Source organism: Herpailurus yagouaroundi, unplaced genomic scaffold (assembly GCF_014898765.1).
Source record: "Herpailurus yagouaroundi ecotype Mexico unplaced genomic scaffold, PumYag 77, whole genome shotgun sequence".
Taxonomy (NCBI): domain Eukaryota; kingdom Metazoa; phylum Chordata; class Mammalia; order Carnivora; family Felidae; genus Herpailurus; species Herpailurus yagouaroundi.
Genome location: NW_024412388.1, coordinates 93,651,707 through 93,663,389, shown reverse-complemented (window position 1 = coordinate 93,663,389; position 11,683 = coordinate 93,651,707). Strand labels below are relative to the sequence as shown.

The 11,683-nt window shown below is 39.2% G+C and overlaps 1 protein-coding gene across 4 annotated transcripts in view; it reads right to left on the bottom strand.

Moving 5' to 3' along the window:
* Window positions 1–1,430: 1,430 nt before the first annotated feature.
* Window positions 1,431–11,683, bottom strand: part of GPSM2 (G protein signaling modulator 2) — a 51,111-nt gene continuing 40,858 nt past the window's right edge. For 2 of the 4 annotated variants that reach the window (XM_040471175.1, XM_040471178.1), the window contains 3 exons: window positions 11,369–11,528; window positions 10,299–10,516; window positions 1,431–2,198 (listed from right to left, as the gene is read on the bottom strand). In XM_040471175.1, coding sequence (XP_040327109.1) covers window positions 1,971–2,198; window positions 10,299–10,516; window positions 11,369–11,528 — 606 coding nt within the window. In that variant the 3' untranslated portion in view covers window positions 1,431–1,970. Of the gene's footprint in view, window positions 2,199–3,044; window positions 3,200–10,298; window positions 10,517–11,368; window positions 11,529–11,683 lie in introns of those variants that run through there. The other 2 variants (XM_040471176.1, XM_040471177.1) reach the window with 2 other exon arrangements.

Genomic DNA, 11,683 nt, shown 5'->3' with positions numbered 1-11,683 from the left:
TGGTTAAGCGTCTGACTTCAACTCAGGTCATGATCTCACAGTTTGTGAGTTCAAGCCCTGCACGGGCTCTGTGCTGACAGCTCAGAGCCTGGACCCTGCTTCAGATTGTGTGTTTCCCTCGCTCTCTCTCTCTTTGCCCCTCCCCTGCTCATTCTCTCTCTCCCCCCCTCTGAAAAATAAACATTGAAAAAAAGCCTCTTTGAGGGCCAGACCTGTTTATGCTAGTTGGTAAATATGCACCTAGGGTGGTTAGGTGTCCTTTGAGCTGTGATTAGACTCTAAAGAGTATCGAATGCCTCAGGCGACAGACTGTAACAATGAGAGTGGAGTTAATGCTGTTTGAACTCCTTTTTATCTAAAAACGAGTCTGTAAAAAATTAAAATATCGTCTTTGTATTCTTTCATTACAGATAACTGTTGGGGGATGCAGTCCACTTTGACAGCAAAGCAACATACATTCAACTGCTGTCGAATGACAGCAAATAGGGAAGACTAATTAAAGCAAACTGAACAGATCAAGGGCAGTCTAGAACTTGGAGTAATAGGCTTGTTTATTGTCCAGCTCATATTTATCAAAATCAAGAATTGTAGCAACAGGCTTTTAGGAGAATCAGTAGGGTATACAGCTTTTTAAAAGCAGTTTTTAAATGGAATAATGAATGTTTACAGGCTCTTAACTACAGTATACACAAAATACTTATTTTACATTATTGTGGTTTGGTATGCTGTCTTTGCTCATTGAATATGCTTATAAGAAAAAACCCATGAAACTTACATACAGGTTTTAAAAGGATGCTATCTATGACATTATATCCTATATATAATATATACATCATAAAGTGATCCAGGTGTTAACAGAGTACTTTTGACAAAATTTGTCTGATCGTAGAACCAAGAATACTTTTTTTTTTTTCCTGAGCCTTTAATGTGATTCCAGATCGAGTAACTTTCTTCTGTTTTATTTTTGTGAATATTGGCCATTTGGAGAAGTGATTCTCACTGCCCATCAAGTCACCTGAAGGACTTTGAGAAAGGACAGAGGCCCAGAGCCCCAGATACCATCCCAGCTGTGCAGAATCAAAAGCAACCAGAGGTGAATGAGTTCTGGGTGTGGGCATTTGCATTTTACAGTTCAGCCTTAGCCTGTCCCATCCTTGCTGTCTTTTGCTAAATTTACTTCCTGTCATGTTGTATTGTGTACCCTTGTAAACTGCCTTCAGTTCCTGAGATGAAGGGAGGCTTAATGACGACTGAGAGCTTAACCTACATCTTTCATACTTAAATTTTGTGTGTTTTCATGTGTTCTCTATTTTCATGGCCTAGGTTCTTGATACAACCACAGGAGTTTGGGGTTTTTTGTTTTTTGATATTAGGTCTTAAACAGTATTTTGCAACAGAAGATACAATTTTAAGCCACACACACTTTAAAATTCAAGGGTCCAGAACATGCTAAAAGTTTATTTCTTAGAGTTTTTATAATGGGTTTGAACTAATAACATACTGAAAATAGGATTTTTAGCAGAAAAAAGATCTAGATTCTTTTAATAAAGACTATATAACTTTTTTACACATTGGTCAAGTATGTTATTGTTTACTAAACAGCCTAATTTCTTACTGTTTCCACGGTTCAGTGTTTAAAAAATGCCATCAAGAGTTAAAAAAAATTATCACTTTACAAACACTACGTAAAGGAATCTAAAAAGTTGCCAAAGAACACAATCCCAAGCATTATTCAAAAAAGTTGATGAAGCACCTTGTATAAGACACCTCCACCCTGAAACAAGTGAGTGTCCAGAGAAATGTGAATTAATGCTATACTATTAAAGGTTAAATATTTACATCATTCTAAAAACATTTTAAGCTGTATTACAGTGCTATAATTTCTCCTTTTAAGGAAAAAAAGTTTCCCTGCAGTGTTCTGAAAGGAAATAAGGTCGTTTAAAAAAAATATATCCGTAATAACTAGTGGTTTATTTTTTTCCTGTATTTTTAAATTCCAACAAAGCATTACTTTGCAAAATGTCTTTCAGCCCAAATTCAGCGTCTCTGTTTTGATCTCTTTGTAAAAGAACTCTCTGTTCATCCATTCTTTTCGCCTGAGAACGTAGAATCAGGCTAAAAAAGTCCTCGTCTGGTACTGTTGGTCCCTTTGTGGTGGCAGGTGGTGGAGCACATCTTTGATCATCTAATCTGGACCCCTGAAAATTTATGAGAGAGATTGAGACACAAATATTGTAGGGAAGGAGAACACCAGGTTACATTATGTTGTCATCACAAGAAAAAATTTTTTTTTGCCTTGTCTCAGAAATTTAATCTTTAGACCTGAAACCTAATAAAACCTTTTCAAAGACTTACATAATCAGAACATAACAAGTACTATGTAGAAGTATAGCCATAAGCTCAAGACTTTGGTAAGATTACTTAAGATACAAGGTCAAATCTTACATAATAGGCACTGACAACTTACCAATCCTTAGAAATACAATGTTATATATAAAACCCCTGCAGCACTACTGTGTCAGGTCAGGGGTCAGCAAACCATAACCTGCTGCCTGTTTTGTGCATAAAGTTTCCTTTCCGTTTCACCACAATACTCATGTGTCTACTAATTACGAATTAAGTGCGGCTGGCAGAGTCCAGCAGTTGTAAGGGCCTGAAAAGCCTAAAATATTTTCTATGTAGCCTTGTACAGAAAGTTCGCCTCGCCCTATCTTAAACATTTAAATCTGTTAAAGAAACAAGCCAGATTTTTTTCCTTGAAGTTCTAACTTCTGATTCTTCTTTTAGAAGTACATTACAAATGTTACCCATCAAATAAAAAATATAAGCATTTAAATGTGTATAGTATAGTATTTGGTATTGTAGCTCCAGAGTGGGACTGTGACAGCTGACATTTGAGTGCCTACTATGTTGCTGGGCACCATGCATTTATATGCCTTAACCTTTCGCCCCACAGCCAGCCCTGTGACTCTCAGTGGCCGCCTTGCCAGCAGCCCCCCACCACCCACACACCTGGCTCCTGCTTCTTCATTTCTCGTCTTTAAGTTGGGGTGATTTCATTGTCCTCCAATTCATCCAACATTTCGGTACTTCACACCTTAGACCTCCTCTCCTCTGGTCTCCAGTCTTCACCTCTGCCTTATCCATTAAGCTCCCATCGTCATAGGCCAGACTTGGTCATTCTCAATAACTGCACTGTCTTGAAAATCAGGATTTCAAACATCTCATGTTGACTGCCACCTCCAATTTTCCAGATCAGGCTAGAGAGTACTCCCCCAGGAATTTTTTGTTAAATTGTGGTAAAACAATGTTTACCACTTTAACCATTTTTAAGTGTACTGTTCGGTATTAAGCACATTCATACCGCTGTGCAGTCATCAGCATTATCCATCTCCAGAACATTTTCATTCTGCAAAACCAAAACAGTAGCTCCCATCCTCCCCTCTCCAGCCCCTGGTAACCACCATTCTTTGTCTCTGTGAATCTACTTTGCCTCATGTGAGTGGAACTGTATTTGTCCTTTTGTGACTGCCTACTTCTCAGCATAATGTCTTGAGCCATGTTGTAACCTGTGTCAGAATTTCCCTCATTTTTAAGGCTGAAAAATACTCCATTGTACATGCACACCGCATTTTATTTATCCATCTGCCAATGGGCACTTGGTTGCTTCTACCTTTTGGCTATTGTCAATAATGCTGGCTGCCTGAAGGTAGATATACAAATATCTGCTCATATCTATGCTTTCAACTGTTTTGGGTATATACCCAGAAATGAGATTGATGGATCATATGATAGTTCTGTTTTTTAATAATTTTTTGAGGAATCACCAAACCATTTTTCATAGCAGCTCCTCCATTTTGTATTCCCACCTGCAGTGCACGACAGTTCCAATTTCTCCACATCCTTGCCAACTGTTTAATTTTTTTAATGTTTATTGTTTAAAGAAAGACCAAGCATGAGTGGGGGAGAGGCAGAGAGAGAGAAGGAAACATAGAATCTGAAGCAGGCTCCAGGCTCCAAGCTGTCAGCACAGAGCCCTACCTGGGGCTTGAACTTGTGAACTGTGAGATGACCTGAGCCGAAGTGGGATGCTTAACTGACTGAGTCACCCAGGCACCCATTTTTTTATTTTTTGTTTTAATGGTAGCTTCCCAATGGGTTCATGAGATGGTATCTCATTATGATTTTGATTTGCATTTCTCTAATTTGTGATGTTGAGCATCTCTTCCTGTGTTTATTAGCCATTTGTAGATCTTCTTTTGAGAAATATCTATTTGGATTCTCTGCCCGTTTTTGGAGTAGGGTTTTTGTTTCTTTTTTTGTGGTTAAGTTTTAGAGTTCTCTATATTCTGAATTAATCCTTTTATTGATTATATGTTTTGCAAGTATCTTCTGTGGGTTGCCTTTTTACTTTGTTGATAGTGTCATTTGATGTACAAAAGTTTTAAACTTTGATCAAGTCTAGTTTGTCTATTCTTTTGTTGCCTGTGCCTCATAACTAAGGTCTCATAACTAAGAAATCACTGCCAAATCCAAAATCTTGAAGCTTTCCTCTTATGTTTTCTATAAGTTTAAAGTCTTAGCTCTTACATTTAGGTCTCTGATCCATTCTCAGTTTTTACATATGGTGTTAGGTAAGGGCCCAGCTTCATTATTTTGCATGTGGATAGTTTTCCCAGCAGCATTTGTTGGTGAGACTCCTTTCCCCATTTAATAGTCTTGGCACACTTGTGGAAAATCATCTGAAGACACATTCAAGGATTTATTTCTGGGCTCTCTTTTCCATTGGTCTATATGTCTGTCATCATGTCAGTACCATACTGTTTGATTACTGTAGCTTTGCAGAATTTGAAATCAGGAAGTGGGAGTCCTCCAACTTTGTTCTGCTTGCTCAAGATTCAGTTATTTGGGTTCCCCTAAGATTCTATAGGAATTTCAAGATGGAATTTTCTGTTCTGTAAAATACCTTATTTACATCTTGATAAGGAATGCATTATGTGAACCCATAGATTACACTCTGGCTAGTACTGGCATTTTAACAATATTCCCATTTATGTAATTTCTTTCAGAAACATTTTATACTTTTCATTGTTCAAGTCTTTCACTTCCATGGTTAAGTTCATTCCTGCTGATGCTGTTTTAGGAAGGTTTTCTTAGTTTCCTTTTTGGTCTGTTAACACTGTTAGTGTATGGAAACACAGCTCATTTTGGGATATTAATTTTGTACCCTGTTATTTTGAATGTTTTTTTTTTTAACGTTTATTTTTGAGAGAGGGAGCGAGCACGTGAGTGGGGGAGGGACAGAGAAGGAGGGAGACACAGAATCGGAAGCAGGCTCCAGGCTCCGAGCGCTCAGCTCAGAGCCCGACGCGGGGCTCAAACTCACAGACTGTGAGATCATGACCTGAGCTGAAGTTGGACGCTCAACCGAATGAGCCACCCAGGCGCCCCATGTTTCTTAGTTCTAACAGGGTGTTTTTGTTTGTTTGGTGAAATCTTCAGGATTTTCTGCACATAAGACTCCTTTCTGAACAGAGATAATTTTACTTCTGTCCTATCTGGATGCTTTTTCTCTCTTTTTCTTGCCTGATTGCTCTGCTTGAACTTACAGTACCATTTGAATAGAAGCGGTAAAAAATGAGCATCTTTGTCTTATTCCTGCTTTTAAAGCTTTTGTCATTTACCATTGAGTATGATGGTAGTTATAGGTTTTTCATAAGTGACTTTATTGCGTTGTGGTAGTTTCTTACTATCCCTAGTTAGTTGAGTGTTTTTATCATGAAAATGTGTTGAATTTTGTCAAATGCTTTTTCTGCATCAGGTTTGATGATCAGGTGTTTTTTTTCCCCCCTCTTTCATTCTATTAATGTAGTGTATATATTACATTGATTATTCCCCTATGTTGAACCATCCTTGCATTCCAGGAACAAATTCCACCTAGGCATGGTGCATAATCTTTTAAATATGCCATTTGATTCTGTTTGCTAGTATTCTATTGATGATTTTTGTATCTATATTCAAAAAGGATACTGGACACATAGTTTTCTTGTAGTGCCTTGTCTGGCTTTGTTATCAGGGCAATATTGGCCTCACAAAATGACTTAGGAATAGAAAGTATTCCTTTTCAGTTTGGTAGAATTCACCAGTGAAGCTAGCAGGTCCAGGGCTTTTCTTTGTTGGGAGGTTTTGATTACTGATACAGTATCCTTATAGATTATGAGTCTGTTTTCTATTCATGATTAAGTCTTGGCTGATTTTGTTTCTGGTTATTTGTCCATTTCATCTAGGTTATCCAACTTATAAGTATTCACGTATTATCTACAAATTCTTTTTATTTCTGTAATTAGAAGTGATGTCCCTACTTTTGTTTGTAATTTTAGTAATTTGAGCCTTTGTCAGTTGTGGTAAACCTTTTAACTAACCTGCTTTTGGATTTGATTTTTTTTTTCTGTTCTTCATTTCCTTCTTTCTGCTAGTTTTAGGTTTAGTTTGTTCTTTTTCTAACCCCTTAAGCTATAAAAAACTAGGTTGTTGATTTGAGATATTCCTCTTTTAACATAAGCATTTGCAGCTCTAAATATCCCCCCGAGTACTGCCTTCCCTGCATCCCAAGGTTTTAGGATATTGTATTTTCATTTTTATCAGTCTCAGGGTATTTTCTAATTTCCCTTGTGTTTTCCTCTCTATCCACTGGTTAATTTCCACAAATTTGGGAATTCTCTAAAGTTTTATTTATGTAGAGAGACACAGTGTGACCCAGGGGAGGGGGAGAGAGAAAATCCCAAGCAGACTCCTCACCTTCAGTGCAGAGCCCAGAACGGGGCTTGAACCCACAAGATCATGACCTGAAATGAAACCATGAGTCGGATGCGCAACCAACTGAGCCATCCAGGTGCCCCTCCTTATTATTTTAACTCCATCCTGTTGTGGAGATGTGGAGAAGATACTTTGTATGGTATCTAATCTTTTAAAATTGTTGAGACTTGCAGCACCTGGGTGGCTCAGTTGGTTAAGCATATGACTTTGGCTCAGGTCATGGTCTTGCAGTTTGTGAGTTCCAGCCCCATGTCTGGCTCTGTGCTGACAGCTCAGAGCCTACTTCGGATTCTGTGTCTCCCTCGCTCTCTGCCCCTCTCCCACTCATGCTCTGTGTCTCAAAAATAAAACTGTTGAGAATTTGTGGCCTAACATGGTCAATCCTGGAGAATGTCCCATATGCATTTGAGAAGAATGTGTATTCTGTGAGAACTAGCTGATTTATTGTGTTGTTCATCATCTGTCTGGTTGTCCTACCTATCACTGGGGTGGAGAGTCTTGAAATCGCCAGCTATTTTTATAGAAATGTCAATTTCTCCCTTCAGTTCTGTCAATTTTTTCTTTTCTTTATGTTGATGGCCTGTTACTAGGATTTAAGTATTTTTTTTTTTTTATGTTTATTTGAGAGACAGGGAGGGAGACACAGAATCCAAAACAGGCTCTGAGCTATCAGTACAGAGCCTGACACAGGGCTTGAACTCACAAACCATGAGATCATGACCTGAGCCGAAGTCTGATGCTTAACTGACTCAGCTGCCCCAGGTCTTCACTATTAAAGCCACCAGGATTACTGACAGTTGTCACTTCCATACCCTTCATTTTCCTACCTCCTTTCTTAGATGCAGCCTAGGTTCCAAAGTCCATTATTAAAATCATTTCCTGGCATGTGCTTCTCTCCTCCTCTATCCTAGTCTATCAAATTACTGACCCTGATTAAATCTCTATCCTTAAGTAGCTGGTTATGCCTTGAGAAAATACATCACTGTACTTACTTCAGTGACTGTGAACTTCGAAGGAATCCTCAGCGTAGTTCAATAATCCTATTACTTTTTGCTGGTCAACATACTTTCGGTTTCTCAAAGTAACTATGTTCTATTCTCTTCAAAATTACAATGCTCCAACCCCAATCTCTGTTAACGGCCCTACTTCTTACTTTGCTAAGAAAAGAAAAACCAGAGAATTCCTACCTGCACCTACCTCCAAATTTGTACACACATACTCTGCTGCATCACTGGTTCCTCCCTCTACTTGATCATTTACATCAGCAGACATGAGGTATTAACTCCCAAAATAAGAAAAAAACCAACCTCTATATACTTCATCTTTAACTCTTTGAAAATCCCTTGAAAGTTTTGTTTACTGTCTCCCCTTTAACACTTTCCATTTTCTCAACCCCCTCAATCCTTTGTCCCCATCACAGTATCTTTCAGAATGACTAATAATCTCCACATTGCCAAAGCTAGTAGATCAGTCATCATCTTACTCGGCTTCTCAGCAGTGTCTGACACAGTTGAACATTCCTTAAAACATTTTCTTCGATTTGCTTCTACCACTCTCCAGGCTGACTGCTGCTTTGCTGGCTCATCTTCCTCTATTCAGGTAGATTTTGGAATGCTCAGGGCTTAGTCCTCCTGTTTCAGTATCTATTCTTTAGGTAGTATCTTCCTGGGACTTTAATACCAGCTATATGCTGACGACTCCCAAAGTCATTTCTCTCTGGGGCTATAGGTTTTTTGGGGGAAGGAGGGGAGAATGAGTATGGATGAGCCTGGGAGGGGCAGAGACTGCGCCGAGTGTGAAGGGGGCTTGATCTCATGACCGCAAGCATCACACCCTGAGCCCCCCAGGGGCTCCAGATTTTTATATCCAGTTGTCTACTCAACATCTCCACTTAAATACCTATTTATGTAACTCAAATTTACATACCGAAAGTAGAACTCCTGCTTTTTCTTCCCAAACCTGTTTCTCCTCTCAACTTCTCTATTTTAGTAAACTGCACCATCCACTGACAACAGTTATTCAAAGCAAAAAAGGCAGGAGCCCTTCTTGATTGTTTCTTATACCATCTGATTTATTAACAGGTCTTGCCAATCGACCATAACTTCAAAATATATCCCTGTTCTGACTGCTTATCATCGCTACTACCACCACACTAGTCAAAGTCATATCTTTTGCCTGAATTACCACATTGGTTTTCTAGCTGGTTCTCCTACTAACAGCCTTTGCCACTCCACATGCTTTCAGCAGTAGACAGGATGATCTTTCAGACCCTCCAGTGTCTTCCTATCACATCTGGAACACAAGACCTCATCATGGCCTATAAGATCATAAGATCTAGGCTGGTTACTTCTCTATCCTTATCCCCTACCACTCTCCCTTACCCTTTATTTACTCCATGCCAGTCACACTGGCCACCTTGCCATTCCTTGAACCTGCTAAGCTTTTATATCCAAGAAGGGACTTGTCTCTGCATAGAATGCTATTTCACTAAATATTCACATGGCTATTTCACCTTATTCAGATCTCTGTTCATCTGTCAATCCAAGAACATCTTCCCTAACCACCACCACCCCTGGCTACCCCACCCTTTTATCTGGCTCTAATTTTCTTTATAGCAACTATCAGTACCTGTCATATAGTATCTATCTCTACATGCGCAGAGACTTACTTATTGTCTCTCCCATTAACACATAGGATCCTTAAAAAGCAAGTACATGGCAGGGCACGTGGGTGGCTCAGTTGGTTAAGCATCTGACTCAGGTCATGATCTTACAGTTTTGGGAGTTTGAGCCCCATGTTAAGGCTCTATGCTGACAGTGTGGAGCTTGCTTCAGGTTCTCCCTCTTTCTCAAAAATAGTAACTAAAAAACTTTAAAAGCAAGTATGATATCTCCATAGTAAGTGCTCAGTTTTTTTTTGCTGAATAAATGAGAAGTTGGTAGTACGTATCATCCTCTCCTCTTTTTATGAATGAAAAAACAGACACAGAACTAGGGTCAGGCAGTGGAAATGTCTCTTTAGTGAAAATAAGGATTATTTTTCTCATGGTCGTGTTCAAGCCATCTGAGGTATTCCTTAACCATTGTGGCAAAAAATTATTAAAATAAAAAATGAAAGCTATCTCATTTCTCCTAAAGCTCTCAACAGCATAAAGGGCCCCAGCTAGATTCTCCCCATATTAATCACTGGTTGCTCCCGATACTAACATTCAAGAAAGCGGAGCTCTTTTCTAGGTCTCCTCCCAATGCCCTTCAGTCTCCTCTCCACCACAGGTCAGAGAGAGGCATCAGCAACACCTTACCTTACCACCCAAAATACAAAATAAGAAGCTATCACAGGGATCTATAGTGTCTGAAGGATCCCTAAATGATAAGTGTGTCCCTAATACAAAATGAGCCTTTCCCAAATTATAATCAAAATACTGCCAAAGCTCTCAACAGCATTTGAGCTACACACAGACCAACAAAAATATGCATACATACTTGACATTTTACAAGGATGTCAAAGAAGTCTTCATCAGGCTCTTTGTTGTCATTAGTCATCAAGTGGCCAAGTACGGACTTATTGTTGTTTTGTGTCAGACGAAGCCCTGGCAAATTACTGAAACTGGCCCTTTGGTCATCGAGACGACGGCTCTGTGAGCTGGCAAGAAGGTCTAAAAACTCATCTGTGTTGGGGGACACCACGGAAACAGACGGTGCTATGAACAGGGGAAAAAAGTCCCAAACATTATGAAAATATTTAAACATATTTTTAATATACATCTAGTTCTTTCTGCCTTTTTCAGTCCCAACATCCACTGCCTCCTGCTTTAGCTCTGAGAGGCTGGGGCCTGACCAGATGGGCAGGGAGGGAAGAATAAATCCCAGAATACTTCAGGTGATTCACTTGGAGGTTATTCAGATTTGACTATCTTTCCTTTTATCAACCACCTGCTCAAAATGTAACTTTACAAGATCTTGGGCTAGATTTCAGAAGGTAAATAATCTCTCTTACATAATTTCTCACGTGAGGATGAATGAGACTGTTTTTATTCTCTGCCCTGCATGGGAACCACTTAGCTAACTTAAACTATTGCTGCTAAGTCCTGGTCTACAGAGGAAATCTTCTGGTAGCTGAAAGAGAAAATCTTAGGTAATCCATTTTAGACCTTTCTAAGGCTCAGGCAGGCCTTAGCTTCAGCCTGAGTTAGAGGTTCCTCTTCAGTCTGTCTTGGCTTTTCTTTTTAATCCAGACAGAAAGCATTTGTCTTTTACATAGAATTATAACTAAATTTTTTCCTATTTTTAAAGTTAGATTTTTTTTTCCCTCTAGTCCCAAAGAATCTAGGGAGGATATAGTTAGTAGAAAGTACCTGGACTACAATACAGATAAACCTAGGGAAACCGAAACAAAACCTTGTTTCGAACTGAAGAAATACCAGCATTTCAGATACACCTGGATTCAGGCTCATTTACTGTACCTGCTCTGATGAGAACTAAACTCTCAGAAAGAAATCACAAGAATATCAAAGGGAACTACTAAAATTGGGGGAGAAGCACAGATCACTCACCTTTCATCATCACTCGAGGTGGAGTGGAAGAAGCCGCAGCTGAAGCAGTCCCGCAGCTCTGTTCTTGTAAGCAGCACCTCTGATCATCCATCCGATTGCTCTGAAATCGGCTTACCAGGTCAAAGAACCCTTCGTCTCCAGTAATACCTGCACCGATTTTCTGAAATATTGAGAGAAAATCTGAATATTCCAGCATTATCATGAGATCAATGGAACAATATCATGATATATATGCAAAAGGGTTAAGATTAAAAATTGACACTTTCGGGGTGCGTGGGTGGCTCAGTCGATTAAGTGTCCAACTTTGGCTCAGGT